The sequence below is a fragment of the Chelonia mydas genome, chromosome 27 (genome assembly GCF_015237465.2).
Source record: "Chelonia mydas isolate rCheMyd1 chromosome 27, rCheMyd1.pri.v2, whole genome shotgun sequence".
Lineage (NCBI taxonomy): Eukaryota > Metazoa > Chordata > Testudines > Cheloniidae > Chelonia > Chelonia mydas.
In genome coordinates, this window is record NC_057860.1 from 13,561,355 (window position 1) to 13,580,058 (window position 18,704).

An 18,704-nucleotide genomic window follows, 5' to 3' on the forward strand; every position below is an offset into this window, starting at 1 on the left:
TAAATAAAATTAGTACTGAATGTATTTTAAGCTGAATGCTAAGTTATGTTCTAGTAAAAAAGGCTTAAGCGTGAAATTCACCCCTGTGCAGAGTGCCAGCACAAGGCATATTAAACACTGAAATCTCACTTGAGCTCTGTTTTGAAGGCTTATAGTACCTTGTGATGACCTTGTGCACAGGGTTGAATTTCACAGTAAATTAACATCAGCTCTGTTATATACTAAGAATCATGAAAAAACATTTCCCTGCAGTTGTCATGAAATATCTGTCAGCTCACTGAGAAGTCAGACACCAAGAAGTATATTCTAGTAAATGAACACTGTCAGTTTTAATTGCTTTATCAAGAAGAAAGGTAGCAAGGATAATAGTTCTGTGAAGGTACCCAATAGAACACATGTAAAATCATTGAAGTCATGGCCGATTCCTCTCCCCTTGCATGCAAGTTTAAGATTTTTGTTCATTTTAAGACCAGATTGTGAACCCTTATCTGGATAGACTTATGCTTTTCAGATAGCCTCATTGAAATCAATGGGACTATTTGAGAAGTAAGATTCTGTTCCCTGGCTCACAATCTGTCTCATACCTTTGTTTCAGGTTAGATACTTCCTAATAGGTTTCAGAGTAGCAGCCGTGTTAGTCTGTATTCGCAGAAAGAAAAGGAGAACTAGTGGCACCTTAGAGACTAACCAATTTATTTGAGCATAAGCTTTCGTGAGCTACAGCTCACTTCATCGGATGTATTCAGTGGAAAATACGAGGAGATTTATATACACACAGAACATGAAAAAATGAGTGTTATCATACACACTGTAAGGAGAGTGATCACTTAAGATGAGCTATTACTAGAAGGAGAGCCGGGGGGAGAAAACCTTTTGAAATGATAATCAAGGTGGGCCATTTCCAGCAGTTAACAGGAACGTCCGAGGAGCAGTGCGGGGTGGGGGAAATAAACATGGGGAAATAGTTTTACTTTGTGTAATGACACATCCACTCCCAGTCTTTATTCAAGCCTAAGTTAATTGTATCCAGTTTGCAAATTAATTCCAATTCAGCAGTCTCTCGTTGGAGTCTGTTTTTGTAGTCTTTTTGTTCTAATATTGCAACCTTTAGGTCTGAAATCGAGTGATCAGAGAGATTGAAGTGTTCTCCGACTGGTTTATGAATGTTATAATTCTTGACATCTGATTTGTGTCCATTTATTCTTTTACGTAGAGACTGTCCAGTTTGACCAATGTACATGTACATGGCAGAGGGGCATTGCTGGCACATGATGCATATATCACATTGGTAAATGTGCAGGTGAACGAGCCTCTGATAGTGACAGAGCCAGAAGAGTACCCAGAAGTCACCTACTACAGGACAGGCCCAACAAAGATAATAACAGAACGCCTCTAGTCATCACCTTCAGCCCCCAACTAAAACCTCTCCAACGCATCATCAAGGATCTACAACCTATCCTGAAGGACAACCCATCACTCTCACAAATCTTGGGAGACAGGCCAGTCCTTGCCTACAGACAGCCCCCCAACCTGAAGCAAATACTCACCAGCAACCACACAACAGAACCACTAACCCAGGAACTTATCCTTGCAACAAAGCCCATTGCCAACTGTGTCCACATATCTATTCAGGGGACACCATCATAGGGCCTAATCACATCAGCCACACTATCAGAGGCTCGTTCACCTGCACATCTACCAATGTGATATATGCCATCATGTGCCCGCAATGCCCCTCTGCCAGGTAAATTGGTCAAGCTGGACAGTCTCTACGTAAAAGAATAAATGGACACAAATCAGATGTCAAGAATTATAACATTCATAAACCAGTCGGAGAACACTTCAATCTTTCTGGTTACTCGATTTCAGACCAAAAGTTTGCAATTCTTCAACAAAAAGATTTCAAAAACAGAATCCAACGAGAGACTGCTGAATTGGAATTAATTTGCAAACTGGATACAATTAACTTGGGCTTGAATAGAGACTGGGAGTGGATGTGTCATTACACAAAGTAAAACTATTTCCCCATGTTTATTTCCCCCACTCCCCCACTGCTCCTCGGACGTTCCTGTTAACTGCTGGAAATGGCCCACCTTGATTATCACTACAAAAGGTTTTCTCCCCCCGCTCTCCTGCTGGTAATAGCTCATCTTAAGTGATCACTCTCCTTACAGTGTGTATGATAACACCCATTTTTTCATGTTCTGTGTGTATATAAATCTCCTCACTGTATTTTCCACTGAATGCATCCAATGAAGTGAGCTGTAGCTCACGAAAGCTTATGCTCAAATAAATTGGTTAGTCTCTAAGGTGCCACTAGTACTCCTTTTCTTCATACTTTCTAATAGTTACTTAAGTGTTGTGGTTAAAAAGTCAAACATATTTGAAAAGTTTGTTTTGTGAACCCCCAACAGATGGCACCCCAGGATAAAATCTGGCTGATAATTGGTTATGATATTATACTTTGAAACATTGATAGAAAGACTGTCTGTCTAGCTACTCTCAAACACTCTTTTCATTTTCAGTAAGTGTACAAGCTTGGGCATTCTTGATTCTGCAGAAAGAATATTTATTTTAAATGTCTTTCTCCATTGTGGCAGTAACAATTTGGCTAATTTTGCTCTTCATGAGTCACTCATTTTCTGATTTCAGGGAGGGAGTGGGTTCTGCAAACATGAAACTCCATTGCTGGCAAATGGGGAATGCCATGTCATATACACTGGCTGTCCCCATCTCACGCCCCAGCGCTGGGGCAAGCTGTTTATGTCATGCTCAGCCTCCTTTAACACACCACACCATGACAAGTCACTGCTTTTAGAGAATGTTCCCTGTGATGGTATCTCGGTCACTATCATTTCATTCATTGCTAACTCGGGATCATACTTTTAGGCTGACACTATATGTAAATGCTCTATTATAGTTGCTTGTGTATTCATTAATGAAGGCACTTTTGCCACTGCTTCTCAGTTTTCTGTTGTGCTATGCAGGCTATTCAGTAAAGTTTACAGTTGTTCATGAAGTCTGACTGCTGTTATGGAGTCCCTTAGTGTAATGTGCCCTGTATTCTGGGGTATTGGAGCATCTGAGTGATATTAATAATAATTATAAAATAATAATTATTACTCATATCACCACAATAAATGTTCACGATGCTTTACAAAATACAGAATAAAACAGTTCCACTCCAGCAAACTTACAGTCTAAGTCATATGTGTTCTTCATTTGGAAGCATTATGTTGAAATAATTGTGACTGATTAATGGAATTTATTTTCCTAAATGTCCCTAGTGCCCCAGTAGTAAAATCATTAGTATGAGGCTTCCTTTATTACATTTATGTTAAGGTTTTAAAATAAAGTCTCATCTACAACATTGTGCTCTAGATTATATTGGGTGGTTCCAATTGGAAAAAAATTAGGCAACAAGAGAATGTACGTACATTTCATAACAAATGCATTTTGATACTCCGATTTGTTATAGAGTATGGGATTTAAATTGTGCACCATCAAATAGTGCTTTGATCACAAACTTAAACAGTGCTTGAATGTAATGTTCTTGTTTCAGGTACAAACACTCTTTCTTAAATGAGGATTAAAATTACAAATATACACACACAAATTGTATGCTAAAGCAAGGCGTATGTACAAAAAAAGTATATGTTCAGTAACTACAGTTCTAAAGTTATGATTGCACCTCTCAAAGAGCACTCATTTTAAAAGCTTGTTTATTCCCTTTTTATTGGTCAAAAACTGTGTATGGGGTTTAGAATAGCAGAGTAATTATATTTATTATTCACTTATCAAAATTACAGATAAGCCTACTGTATAATAATAAACTGAAAATTTAACATGTACACTAGAAATCTGTTTTGTTTTGTTTTTTCAGATATTTACTAATGACATAACAATAGCTGGTTTTGAATGGTGAATACATTTTGAAAGTAATAAAGACAAGTATAAATTGAAACAGAATGTTTATTGCATTACCAAACTTCAGAGATTCAGAAATGTATTTTAATTTTGTATAAAAGAATCCTGGTAAAATCAAAAGAAAAAGAAGGCAACATGGACTCATCACTTCAGACAAAAGAACAGAGATCCAAAGTTATGTCTCTTCATTGCGATGCTTGTCAAAGAAACAATCTAATGACTGGATCCTCTGCAGTTTCATGCTGTTGCTTACATCTTCTCTTCAACTTCCTTTACATGGGATGAGACAACTTTACCATCCACCACCTCCTCAATAATTGTTTTGATCTTTCTGGTTTTGGTTGGATCTAAACATTAATAAAAAAAGAGTTCGTTTATGTAGGATTAAGGTTATTAAAAAACCCCTCCAAATGCAGAATGGAATTTGGAATGCTGCCTAAGGAATGACAGGGATGTCAAAATAAGCTAAATGTCTTTTGAGCCGCTGTGCTTACAATGCTTCCGTATGCTTGGGAGACATGGACAACATATTGTCGCCACATTAAGAAACTTGATCAGTTACATGTGCTCTATCTTTGGCCTGTTTGCAGGGTCAAATGGTGTGACAGGATTCCCAATATCAAATTCCTTAATCATTGTTGGATGTCTGTCATTCAAAGCATGCTCGGTTCAGCTGCTTTGGACTAGGCATTTCGTTCATATCGCCAACTCGAGAAAAGCCAAAGCCATATTTTATAGTCAGCTAAAGCAAGGCACCCATTCTCATGGTGGCCAGTACAAACAATATAAGGACATACTGAAGTCAAACTTGAAATCATGTTGGCTTGACCCTAGCAACTAGGAAGCAACAGCCCATGCCAGAGCAAGATGGAGGCAGATTTGTCACGTCGCCATTCACCGCTTTGAAGCATTAACAGCAGATATGAAAAAGGTGGTCATCACAAAGCAAGGATATAACAGCCTACAATAGTTAAGAACAATCTTTTCTGTCACACATATAACTGTGTTTGTGAATCTCACATTGGTCTGACCTCGCATGTGTGTGTGTGTTTGCTGAATCTTTGTACATCAACATTGACATTAGACTTCATCAATTAAAGTTATAAAGCAGAATTATATACACAGATACTAGTTATGTCCTTAATCCTTTTAAAATTAAAGATTAAAGTTTCTTGCCATGATGAACTTTACAGTGTAGAGGAACAGAATGGCATTTACTAATTTAGTACAGCAATTGTTTTATAAAATCATTTTAACTGGGTATTTGCTCCCCCACACAAACATTAACGGCAATTTTACATCTACGGTTTACAGTACTTAGGAATATATACACACAAATCTAATAATCAGTTGAAGTTCAATGCTCAGGGTCAATGGACACTTGCAAAAATAAATGTTATCCCAGGAGACTCTACTCACCATTAGAAGAATCCAGTGATTGTGTTTGTGATTTGGAACCTGTCAAGGATGAACTTTCAAATGAACCTCCTTGTCCCCCAGCAAATTCACTTCTGTAAAGAAATCACAGATATACAATGCCACACAATAGTTGTCAGGATCAGGAGTATAGAGCAGCAAGTTTCTTGTTGATAATTTTTTAATCCTGGATGAGTCAGGAATAAGTTCTCTCTGATTTCTTCTTCTTTTTTAAAATACTGAAATCATCAGCATCATGGGTGAGAACTTTACTTTACTTTAAAAAAAATCATTATATTATCCTGCTTCGATCAGTCAGTACGATTGCAACCCTGCCAGGTCAGTTCTTACCAGGCCACCAAACGTATTCATTGAAAAGGACAATTTATTTAACCTCAAAAACATATATGACTACATCTACTTCAACATTTTCTTAAGTCATTGGTCTGGTAAATTTGCGGGAACTCCATGAAAAACAAAATTTCTGGCATGAAATAGCCCAAAATAAAATAATAATTTTTGAATGAAATTTTGTGTAAACAGTCTCATTACTTTTACACAGGTTTAATTCTGTCATATCTTAGTTAAGCCCTGAAATTCCATGTATCTCTAATTCAGGCTAACACACACTAACTCTAGTTCAGACATAAAGTGTCACATTCAAGGAGTGACTTAAATATAGGATAGAATTGCTGATTCTCCTTAAGTGGTTTCTATATATAAAAAGAGCTATAACTTTAATCATTACAGGATCTTTTACAACCAACGAATGTACTGTTGAAATCTGTGTGTGTCATAGGCCTTACTTTCTATTGGTTTGAGGACCACCAGTCTGCACCATGTCTACTTCCTTGGAATTCACATTGAATTCACCATGGGAATGAGTAAAAAGGGAGTTTTCAATTTCAGTTCTGTACTTACCCAAATTCCCCATCTAGCAGGCGACGGTAGGTCTCGATCTCCATTTCCAGCCGGGTCTTGATGTCCAGGAGTTGTTGATACTCTGCATTCTGGCGCTCCATATCAGCCCTGACCTGGAAAAGCTGGGACTCCAGATTCCCAATCTGAAGCTGCATTTGTGAGAGTTGAGCACAGTAACTTGCTTCTGTTTCTGCCAATGTGTCTTCAAGGGATTTTTTCTGCATAAAAAGATATGTTATTGATTAAATGTAGTCTGTGAATGGGGAGAAGAAAACAATGTAATAATTGGGAAGAAAAGTAGGCTAAAATGATGGAGAGAAGTGGTATTCTTTCTCTTTGGGTATAGTGAAACATTTACAAATTTTCCTCTTAGAATGAAATATTAATTTGTAGAATTCCTACTTTGGCTTCTTATTAAATATGTAATCCTGTTTTTTGCTGTACCCAGTCATAACAATGTATTTGTTTTATAATGCATTACTTGCAATTCAGGTATTCCAGATATTACTGGAGTTTATGGACTAAAAAGAATACAGAGTTCCCTGGGATAATTAAATGTTAATCTTAAACAGCAGTATATCTGAAATCGGAAAAGCTACTCTGAGTAGCAGCTGTCTCTCAGCATACCATGGCAAGTTGAGACTGTACTTCAATTTCCAAGCCCTGAAGAATGCGTCTTAGATCTGTGATTTCACTTTTTCCTGATTGAAGCTGTTCAGTGTTGGTGGATATTTCCCTTTTCAGTTCCAGGCTCTGAAATGTCAAGGAAAAATAGAATGTAATTCAGCTACTACAAATGTTTTTCCTATATTTAACTGTGTTTGGCTGAATTTGTTATCTCTAAGATTTTACTTTTTCATTGAACCATGCTTCAGCCTCTTTACGGTTCTGTTCAGCAATGACTTCATACTGTCCTCTCATATCATTCAGAAGCTTGGTCAGATCAATTCCTGGAGCAGCATCCATTTCAACACTGACTTGGCCAGTGGCATTACCTTGGAAACCTTGAAGTTCCTAGAAGGATAAAAGGAAGTAAAGGTGTTTCAGTATAATAATGAACAAAATGATCAGCTCTAAATTATGTATAAAGAAAAGTGTGTGATTCAAGATCCCTTTAAGTCAATATTAAACCTTCCTAGTCTAATCTAATCTAATCTACCACTACCTGTACCTGCATCCGATGAAGTGAGCTGTAGCTCACGAAAGCTTATGCTCAAATAAATTGGTTAGTCTCTAAGGTGCACAAGTACTCCTTTTCTTTTTGCGAATACAGACTAACACGGCTGTTACTCTGAAACCTTCCTGTACTGTAAAATTTACCCCGTTTTTAATATGAATTTCTTTTCACTGTATCACAGCAACCTCAGCAATTCATATCTACAATCTTGCCATTTCAATTTTTACACCTTTTTGGACATTTCTAAATTACAGAGAAGTCATCTCTTCCCCACATAGTGCCCTAGGCTATTAGTAAAGCTGAAGGGAAAGATAGGGTACTAGTTTAATTGACTTCACAGATTCCTCTGGTTCATTTTGGTATTAGCTTTCAACTTGAGAGAAAACTTATCCTTGGTGGGAAAAATATTTTTTCATACATTATTTTATATTTGATACAGTTTTGCCATGTCTGTTGAAAATACATGTAACCATCCATTGTATCAAAATAATACATCTGGCTGATTTTCATGGTACTTCGAAAAAGAATATGAAAAGATCTTGCAAACCAGTTTCATTTCATTCATCGCTGAATCGACTGACAAAAAACTAAGAAGAGCTGTTATGATGAAGTGATAGCAAGAGTTAAAAATGTGTTGCATACTAGTGGAAGCAAATATGCTTACAGTTCAGTGTCCTGTACATTTCCAGAATGAACCCAGAAACTCAGGAGCAGCTGAAAAGAAAACATGTTGCTGCCTACCCAAAGGCTAAAGGTAAATAACTGAACTTTGCAAAACCAAAACTAAAGAGAATGTAACATGCTGGTGCATTTTAAAGGGCTTTTGTACCTGATGTTTTTTAAAGCCCAGAAAAGTAGTCAAAAGGTGCAATCTGAAGCTTTTTCTATTCTTACATGGCAGATCTAAGCCTATTTAATCCTTTTTCAATAAAGTAGTTAGCTGTATCTTTGCCACACCCATCTTGGCCTATCCGTTGTATTTACATAGAGAGGCCTTACACAAAGCATATATTCTTGGGGAAATTGCTTATTAAATTACTGGAAGTGAATCTGAGAAAACCAGTAATACTAGAACCATTAGCGCTCACAGTTTGTCTCTTGGTCTGCCTCTTTCTGTGTCTCTCTCCCCCAGTTCCTTTATTGAACTGAAGACAAAAAAACAAAAACAAAAAACCCAACAACAGAAAGAGCTCTTTCTCAGGATAAAAAAATCAGAGAAAAGACTGACATTGCACATCTCATCTCCTTTTTTCTAGTACGTTTTGAGTTTTACTATTAATCAATTTATGAGAAAACTGCAATACTGAAGCAAAAAATCTGTTTACCTCCTCATGGTTCTTCTTGAGGTAAGCCAGCTCCTCATTCAGGCTTTCTATCTGCATCTCTAGATCAGCTCTGGTCAAAGTCAGCTCATCCAGAACTCTACGCAGACCATTGATATCAGCCTCCACACTCTGGTGAAGAGCTGCTTCATTCTCATATCTTTAAAAAAATCATAAACCAGGTTTTTGTACCATAAATGGGATCAGTGTAACCCATACAAATAAAAATACCATAACCGTTTTTTACTAAATGATTACATCTTTTACTACCACTTCAAAACCAATATATTATGATTATGATTGTTATTAAATTATACAATAATGTTCCATTTAAATTTTCTAAGAGAAATATCTGAAAATTGCTGAATCGATTTGGAATTTTTAAATAAAATATTTATAATGGGTTTCAAAACACATTTCATGATACTACTCTCTGCTTACTTCAGTCTGAAGTCATCAGCAGCCAGTCTGGCATTATCAATCTGCAAAACGATCCTGGCATTATCAATAGTGGCATTAATTATCTGGAAAGACAAGCAGGATGCCCAGAGAGTGATTCTATAACCTGATAGACTTACTGTTCAATGTATTTAGTAATATAATAATGCAAGGGACATTCATTAGACTGTTGTACAAGTATATCTAAAATATTTAGGACCAGATTCTCGGCTAATGTAAATAAGCAACACCAATTTATGCCAGTGACTATCTGGCTCATGGGCTCTAAAGTAGCTTTTCAGAAATTGAATTTGGGGTGCAAAAAGTAGGAAGGGTATTAACATGAAAACTTTTTTTTAACTATCAAGAAGAAAAGTAATAATCTGAGTTAGTATTAGTTAATTTTATCTCTACCTTCTCTTTAATTCAAATGAGGCCAGGTTAGTTCACATCATCAAAAAGGATTTAGCCACACAATTTCAATAAATTTGCTTTATCTGTACTACAACAAAAATGTTCTTAGTGTCAGCATAATATGATAGATGATCATTACAAATAATAATATCATAGAGAAAATTTGCTGTTAGTTTCTCAAAAGAATTATTGTAATTTTCACCTTGGAAAATATTAGGTGAATTTAGATTGTAAAAAGATGTAACAGGTGATTTTTTTTACCTTATTCCTAAGGTCTTCAATTATTGGGTAATATTTACTATAATCATGGCCAGCTCCAGGGCCACCAGCACCAGGACCATTTTTCTCATACCATTCACGGATTTTATGCTCCAGGTCAGTATTACTCTCCTCCAGAGAATGTACTTTGTTTAAGTAGGCAGCCAGACGGTCATTCAGGTTCTGCATAGTTTCCTTTTCCGTGCCAGAGAGAAGGCCACCATCACCACCACTGCCAGCACCAAAGCCACCTCCAAAACCAGCGCCTGAGCCACTACCAAAGCCACCTCCTAAACCTCCACCAAAGCTACCTCCAAAGCCACCACCCAAGCCTCCCCCAAAGCTACTACCAAAACCTCCACCAAAGCCAGAACTAGAGCTAAGCAGAGAAGCAACACCAAAGCCTCCACCAGATCCCCCACCAAAGCCTCCTCCACCACTGGAACTAGATATTCTTACAGATCCCCCACTAAGAGCACTCCGGGACGAAAATTGCCGAGATCCTCTCCCTGTACGCACAGAAAGAGCCATGATGTTCAAGGTGCCCTGATGTAGTGTAACAAGTAGATGAAACAGAGCAGCGTAGCTCAGAGAGCACTTTTAGCCTTTATATACAGAAAGGAATGGGTGTTTCAGTTGTACAGTCCACACCTCCTCAAGCAAAGCACTTCAATCCTTTTCTTTTTTTCCCAGCTTAACATCTCCTGACCGGACTAAATGATATGTGGAAATCCATATTGTCCATTCATGTGAAAATATATCACCCTCCAGATATTTGTTCTACTAATAGGAGATATGGGTGGAGTAGAGCTAAGCTTTCATTATAATGTTTCATCATGTGCAACTGAGCACAGAAAAGTCATCTTTCCTTTTAATCGCTCATACATATTTTTTTTCTCATTCTTATATTAAACTCCTTTATTATTTGTGGCTGTTCTTGTAGGAATACACCTGAGAGAACCAGTAGAAAAGTTCCTTTAATCTCATTATATTTCTCTTTCTGTCACTTGTCATGAAAGAAAAAGAAAGAAAAGAACATTATTTTCTATAGATCAGTAATGATTGAGCAGAAAGTAATACCAGCACTTAGACACCAATAATAAGTATGGATGGGGAAGAGAAATATTTGTGACATATCATACCATAATTTTATATTGGACTCTTTAAAGGTTTTTCCTTGTTTCTCTAAGTTGTTTGAAAATTATTCAAGACTGTACTGTGTTTGTACTTTGTCCCAATGAGAAAGGGATCTACAGCATACATGTTTTCTTGGGTATCTAACAGGCTTTGTATTTGAGTCTCCCTTGTACTACCATTCCAAAGTTATGTATTTATGAATAAAGAAGGAAATATTTTATTAGGTCCAAGAGTCACTTTTTAGGAGCACTAATTGTATTATTCACCTACATTAATACTGTCTTTCCTAATGAATTCGTAAATAGACTGTGCATAGACTGGTATATCCTTTTTGTTTTGTTTTTCTTTAAACCGTGTTTCCTTCACAATAAACAGACATCTTATGTAGTAAATCTCTGTAGTGATGGGAGGGAGAGTGGTTGAGTTGGTATACCTGAGCCTTTTTAATATGCAATAACTCCTCACTTAATCTTGTCCCAGTTAACGTTGTTACATTGCTGATCTATTAGGGAACAAGCCTGTTTAAAGTTGCATGATGCTCCCTCATAAGGTCATTTGGCAGCTGCCTGCTTTGTCCATTGCTTGCAGGATTCTCTGGAAGAGCAGCTCCTCCTTGTGGGGATTAGAACTGGGTGGGGGGGACGGCAAACCCTGCCCCCATCAGCTCCCCTAAATTCCCTATAAGGTATGTGGCTGGACAGCTGCCCAGCAGCAGTTCAGCTGTCCCTCCGCCAACTGCTGTGCTGCCCCTGCCCTCTCTGCCTTGGAGCTGCTCCCAGGAGCTTCCTGCTCGCTGGGGGAGGTGGGGAAAGGGGTGCCACAAAGTGGAGGAGGGGAACAGGGCTGGGAACAGAAAGGAGGGAGCTTGCTGGAAGCTGTTGCTTCCTGTCTGAACTGGCTGATCTGCTTAAAACGGCAACATACGAGAAGTGGTGTCAGTGTACTTAAAGGAGTAATGCATGTCTCTCTTTCTCACTGATGCGCACACCCCACAGCACTTTGGAAAGTCAGCACCTGTGCAGTCGTGCATGTGCTGTCAGGAGGAGGGAGTGATGCGCTCCAGCTGGATAGCGTGGGCTCATCATCGTGTTCAGTTTTTGCAGTTTTTGCAGCCACTGCCCTGCATCTGTTGTGTTTCCTCACTCCTGCCTCAGTCCATGCTGCCTTGTAGAGTGTGAGGCTACATTAGCAACAGCATATTAACCCTTGAGGGGTCAGCCGAATGCTAGTTCCATCATTTAGCAGCAGGGCATTCCCTGGGAAATATTCCACCCTCCTACTCCACCACCTCAACCAAGCTTTACAATCATTCATTGCTGTGTACAATATTAAGCTGTTTGTTTAAAATTGTTTAAAACTTATACTGTATATGTATATAATGTCTTTTGTCTGGCAAAAAAAATTTCCCTGGAACCTAACTCCTTCCCTTCCCCCCCCCCCCCACATTAATTCTTATGGGGAAATTGGATTCGCTTAACATGGTTTTGCGTAGTCGCATTTTTCAGGAACATAACTACAACGTTAAGTGAGGAGTTACTGTATCTGTAATTGGAAATATAATACATTACTATATCAATTTTATGTTTTAAAAGGAATATAGTTCTTGAAAATTTCTGTCATGCATGTGTTTTTAAATCTGGAATAAAAAATTGCAGCCTTCTCCAACCAGCATTTAAAATTAGGAAAAAAGGATATATAAAAAAAATCATACAGAAAGTTCAATAAGAGGTATTACAGTTGACATACACAAAGACTTTCTATTGTCAAACTGAAATCACCTTTGTTTCTTTTATATAATTTGTTAATATCTCAAAGTCAGGGCTCTAATCTCTGGGGTGGCTGATGGTTGTCTTCTGTTATGACTAGAGCTTGGTGAAAATTTTAGGCAGAAACTTTCTGACAGAAAATGCAGATTCAGTGACACCAAAACATTTTGTGAATTAATGTTAATTTTGCCTAATTGTTTCCATTAAAAATTTTCAAAAAATCAAAACAATTCACTGAAAATTTCATCAAATTTACTTTTTTGTTTGACCTGAAAATAATAATAATTTAATATTGTTTATTTTATTAAATATATTTTTTTAATTGCCGCTGAACTAAAATCCATTATTTTCCCAGCTCTACTTATGACAGTGGACTTAAAAGGGGAGGGGACACCCTAGGAACTGCTGTTTGGGGGGCCTTGGGGACTTTCAAACTTCATTAGTAATGACATTATCAGCCCATTTGTCATGGGGGCAGTTATTAGGTAGCACTGTCTCTTTCTTAGCCACTCCTGTTCCCTGTGAGATTGCCTGCAGAAATCACAAAGCCTAGTGGGTTATCTGAAAAATACCTCTTTTCCTGCTACGCAGCTCATAAGGTTCACAGAGAACCTTAAGTAAAATTGTATCATAATATAAATGCACAGAGTGGTAGATTGCACATTCATTTTTAATGTTGGCAATTTTTGATGTCTGGGTGTTTAACCATGCAATCCTAATGTGCTTTTAATATAGTTTTTGTGTGAAGTACTAGCACTGTAGCATTTTAGAAGATGATTTACAATCTCCTATCAAGAAAAAAGAAAAGGAGTACTTGTGGCACCTTAGAGTCTAACAAATTTATTTGAGCATAAGCTTTCATGAGCTACAGCTAGTAGTGTACATAAGTAGTGTACATAAGCTACAGCTCGCGAAAGCTTATGCTCAAATAAATTTGGTAGTCTCTAAGGTGCCACAAGTCCTCCTTTTCTTTTTGCGGATACAGACTAACACGGCTGCTACTCTGAATCCCCTATCAGTACATATTTTTTCTCTTTCTGCCATTTTCAAAAACTGTATCACCTTTGGTATGAATTGTACCAATGTTCATGAGACTCAGAAAATGCCAATTTTCTATATAGGTTCTCATAATTGCACTCATTATCATGCTATTTATTCCTTATTAAACTGTGGAACATGAAATAGATTGGAGTGCCCTCCAGTCAGTGTGTTTTGTAGATGTGGGAGGGCAGGAAGCACAGTCTGGAAACACCTTATGCTACACCTACAGAACTATATTGTGATATGCAACTAGCAGGATACTTTACACAAACACTAATTTGAATAATTGGAGGTACATACAATGTGAGACAGACAAAGTGATTGCATCTGTAATAATCCTCAAGGAAAAAGGGAGAGGGCAGACAATATTCTACATTTATTGGCCATAAAATCTCATTTTTAGGTGTAGATGTGTGTAAATCTTTAAAAATAGTTATTGGGACTGAAAGCTCTTAGTACAATATTTTTTTCTGACTTGTATCTAAAGATCATATATATGTTCTTGTTACAGGTTTAAACATGGGAATACTTGAAGTCAACACACTTTCCTTTTAAAGTTATTTCAGTAAACAGAAAACTTACTTTTCTTTGTAATGATTTAATTATATAGTTAGATATGTCATCTCAAGTTTATCACTTTTTAATTTATCCACACCCTGGAGCATGGGTATACATTTGACAGAAATATGATATGAGCTGTATTGTTCCCAGAGAACAAAGGAAAAGGTAGGTTCCATTAAAAGCATTTTTTGTTTAGAATAGAATCAGTCTGATGGTGTCTCATTCATGGTTGTGAAAGATAAAAAGTATTTTCTTTGACAGCTGTGTGTATGCCGTTCATAATAGAATGGGCAGGTGACTTTTCGAAAGGAAAATTTTTGTGTTTGTTTTGTCAAGAGGACAATATGTACTTACTAAACTGGTACTCTGTGGAAAGATAGTACGCATTTACTGCTGGAAAAAGGTATTAGTAAAACATTTAATAACTTTTACCCCAGTGATTCAGGTACTCACCTAGGATGTTAGTGACCCCCAGTTCAAGTCCCCTCTTGACATGATGGTAAAAGGAATTTGAACAGTAATCTGCTATCTCTCAGGAGAGTGCTGTAACCATTGGTATATAGGATATTCCGATGGGGGAAATCCTTCAGGCTCTCCCATGGAAGCTGTGGCACTGTGGATAATACAAATAATTAAAAAGCCATTCAAGCAGGGGGACTGGCTAGTGGGTCTCTCACATCCTGGGTGAGTATTCTAATCACCAGGCTATAGAGTCATTCTCATGCTTATGCTCTCTCATGGATGTAGTTGGGCCAATGACCTGGCCAACTCAAATAGGAAAGACATGTATATTAGTAGTAGTGTACTTTGCCACTAGATACTCAGAGACAGTTGCCTATTCTAATATAGAGGCTGAAACAGTGGGTAGGGCTCTGTTCACTGTGTTCAGGTGATTAGGTTTTCCAGAGGAGAGCTCAGATTGTGAGTCAAATTTCATGTCACAGTTATGTGGTGAATTATAGCAGATATGTGGCGTAAAACGTGTGGGGAGACAAACGATTTAGTTGAAAGGGTCAATGGGACTCTAAAATTTATGCTGAGAATGTATGCAACCAAGAGGTCAAATGACAGGCATGTAATGTTACCCTATAAATTATTCGCTCGTTTTTATTTGCAAAGATAAAAATGAGAGCCAACATAATCCAGAAACTAGCTGGTACAACCTGGGGTGCATCATTGTTGCAAACATCTGCAGTAGCACTTGTATATTCAGTAGCTGAATACTGTGCACTGGTATGGAGCAGAAGTAGCCACATGCCCCTTGTGGATACCCAGCTGAATACAGTGATGCGTTGCATCACGGTAACCCTTAAGTCGACTCCAACACCATGGATACCTGTTTTGTCTAACATCGCTCCTCTGCCGATAAGCCAAACTGCTGCGACATTCCACAAAGCTAAGCAAATCCAGGAAAACAGATGTCTTCCTATCCACCAAGACCTTGACAGCGCCCCCACACTGCAATGTCTTAAACCCGGAAGCCTTTCTGTGCACATTCATTTAGCCTCATGCAATCAGGCTACGATCAGGAGGAGGCTTGGAAGGCAGATTGGGCTAAACAAGGCTTAAAAAATAAGCACCTTGTGCCAGATCCCGTGCAGAAGGTTCTTGGGTTTGACCTTCCACCGTCATCTTGGTCAACTTTGAACTGAATCCAAACCAACCATGGTAGATGTGGACATCTAATGCACAAATGGAAAATCAAGGACTCCCCGATTTGGTGCCTCACAACAGGCCATTGAACATATCAGTACCTACTGCCCAATTTATAAATATGAAGGAGGCATTACTGCAATAAATTCTGCTACTCCTGTCGTAGCCATTTGGCTTGATCAACTTCAGGTGAAATTATAATTGCTGCTCTACACCAGCCATGCGGAAGAAGAAGAGAAATTATTCACTTACAGGGATGTACCTCAAGGGTCCACAGAGTATACCCCATGCGATGGGCCATTGGACCTCATCAGGAACTCCTGGGACGATGGCACTGAGGCAGAAGGGGAACCACTGGCTGAATATGTACAGAAATTTAGGAAAGATTTATAAACTATGATGGAAATTGTTTAGCAAAACCTCACTAAAAGCCATCTGCATGGAAACTCTGGTATGACCGCAATGCCTGTGAGCAATCGCTTGATACAGGGGGACTTGGTGCTGGTGTACTCCTGTAAAAAGGCACAAAATGCAGAATTCATGTGTAACCCTTCTGCCAGGTTGAGTCGGCAACAGCAAGGGCTTGGTTCAATGTTTAGGGGTTTCTCTTAACAACAGAAAACAGAACTGGCCTGAGCCCCCCCATAGTAATCTGGGAAAATGAAACACTACCCGTGAGTGCCTCTAAGAGGCAATGCTTCCCCTCTCTCAAGCACCAAGTGTGTGTAAAACAAAATCAAACTTTTATTAAAAGGGAAAAGAGGACAGAACATTAATTTGGGAAAACACTACAACCATAATCAAAAGCACATGACCATAGGCAAACACCCACCCCCCACAGTAGGTTGGGCAGTGTCCTTTGCCTCAGTTATTCATCTTGCAGCATGAAAGGCCAACAAACGAGTGTCCCTTAACACACCACTCCCCTTTCCCGCCATGGCACCACACTCACTTCTTGGTTAGTGAAGACCCAGAGTTCAGAGGTCTGTTCGTGCGCAGGGGGAGGGGCCTTGGACAATGCCTCTGCTGCTGCTGTCCCTCTGCTGCCACTGGCTGCCTCTTTCTGCTGTGACATCATATTGTGAGGTTCCACCACTAACCCAGCTCTCAGTGATTTCAGCAGATAGTGGGGAATCTCACTGCCAGTGCAGTTTCTGGGTTGCCTTTCTCTGTCCCTACACGAAGTCTAAGGCTTAGACTTGCTCAGCAATCAGGGCAGCTCTAGGAATCACCAGCTGGAAACAAGGGCTCTTAATTGAGTCTAATCAGCTCTGTCATTAAATGCTACAGAAGGATAGGCCAAATGGTATCTAGGACTCTCTAGGCAACAGCCACACCACCACTAGGAACAACTGTTCCCACTCAGTCTCATCTTCACTGGGATTTGGCATCCCTACCCCTACTTAGCAAGCGAGGTTCAGTTTAGGGTGACCCCCTCAATCAGGGCATGTTAAGCATAGTTCTGCTGCCCTTTATTTGTACAATAAGGATAACAACATTTCATTACTCCTGCATTCAAATACTAGAGTGATTTGTAACCCTGCTGCTGCTGCCTGACTCTGACTTCCTGGTATCCCGACTTTGCCCCTCATCTTGCCCCTGATCTGCCCCATGACCTGTCTCAGACTCTGATAACCTGAGTCTGCCTGCTTCCTGACACATGGCTTCGTCTGCCCTCTGGCTTGTCATGGACTCTGATCTCCTGTCAACTTGCCTCTCGGTCTGCCCTTGGGCCTATCGCACATTCTGGTCCACAGGTATCCAGATCTGGCCTGCCTCCTGGCTCCCAATTGCTGCTTTGACCACTAGGTCAGACCGCCTATGTCCTGGTCAATGACACTAAGCACTCTAGACCTAACAAAGGGCTATTGGTAAATCCCATTAAACATCAAAGCACTGACAAAATCCACCTTCATTACTGATTTAGGACTTTTTGAGTTTAAAGTGTTACCTTTTGGGTTAATTAATGCAGGAGCCATCTTTCAGAGGCTTGATAGTCAAGTGTTAGGTTACAAGACTTTGCATAAGTTTATATGGATGACATTGCAATATTTAGCAATTCTTTGTCAGATTATAAAAATATCTTGGGAATTGTGCTGACAAAATTCAGAGATGTACATCCCACTGTGAAAGTGTCAAAATGCAAAATAGGAGCAATCAAAGACCCTTATTTAGGACACTGGGAAGGAGGTGGCCAAGTTTCCCCAGATCCTTTGAAAGCAGAATCCATAGTTAACTGGCCTATAGCCAAGACTAAAAAACAAGACCAATCTTTCATAGGCTTGGCTAACTACTACTGCTGATTTGAAAATGGTTTCAGTGACGTGTCTGCTTATCACAGAGTTGTGCAAAAAGACAAGACTCAACAAAGTAATATAGATGGCAGCCTGTCAGAAAGATTTCAGTGAGGTAAAGAAAATCCTGTCCTGACCAGTCCAGATTTTGACAGAATGTTTGAACTGTCTATGCATCTATTTGTTTACATGTACATTTGAGTATTGTTGAGTATGATTGAGGGATGAACATAAGTAGCATAAATTTGATGCAGGGAAGGTTAATTAGAGGTGAAAAGAGATGTTCTTTTAAACTTGGCTTAACATATTTTGACTAGAGTATGGTGAATTGTTGGAACTACAAGGACCACATTAATCTTCACACTCAACAAAAGCAGGC

The 18,704-nt window shown here is 38.8% G+C and overlaps 1 protein-coding gene across 1 annotated transcript; it reads right to left on the minus strand.

Moving 5' to 3' along the window:
* Nucleotides 1-3,919: 3,919 nt before the first annotated feature.
* Nucleotides 3,920-10,448, minus strand: LOC102931919 (keratin, type I cytoskeletal 12). The gene is made up of 8 exons (XM_037886653.2): nt 9,877-10,448; nt 9,205-9,287; nt 8,767-8,923; nt 7,117-7,278; nt 6,892-7,017; nt 6,265-6,482; nt 5,347-5,438; nt 3,920-4,274 (listed from the first exon to the last, which is right to left on the minus strand). Exons 1-8 carry the CDS (start codon nt 10,402-10,404, stop codon nt 4,177-4,179), a joined length of 1,464 nt encoding a protein of 487 aa, XP_037742581.1. The 5' UTR covers nt 10,405-10,448; the 3' UTR covers nt 3,920-4,176.
* Nucleotides 10,449-18,704: the final 8,256 nt, after the last annotated feature.

Bases quoted from the DNA above. Each gene is read 5' to 3' on its own strand.
- LOC102931919 (XM_037886653.2), bottom strand. From the start codon at position 10,404: ATGGCTCTTTCTGTGCGTACAGGGAGAGGATCTCGGCAATTTTCGTCC. The intron at 8,924-9,204 runs GTAAGCAGAGAG...ATTTTTTTAAAG, and splicing joins GCTGATGACTTCAGACTGAA to ATATGAGAATGAAGCAGCTC. The intron at 7,018-7,116 runs GTAAAATCTTAG...TTGACATTTCAG, and splicing joins AAGCATGGTTCAATGAAAAA to AGCCTGGAACTGAAAAGGGA.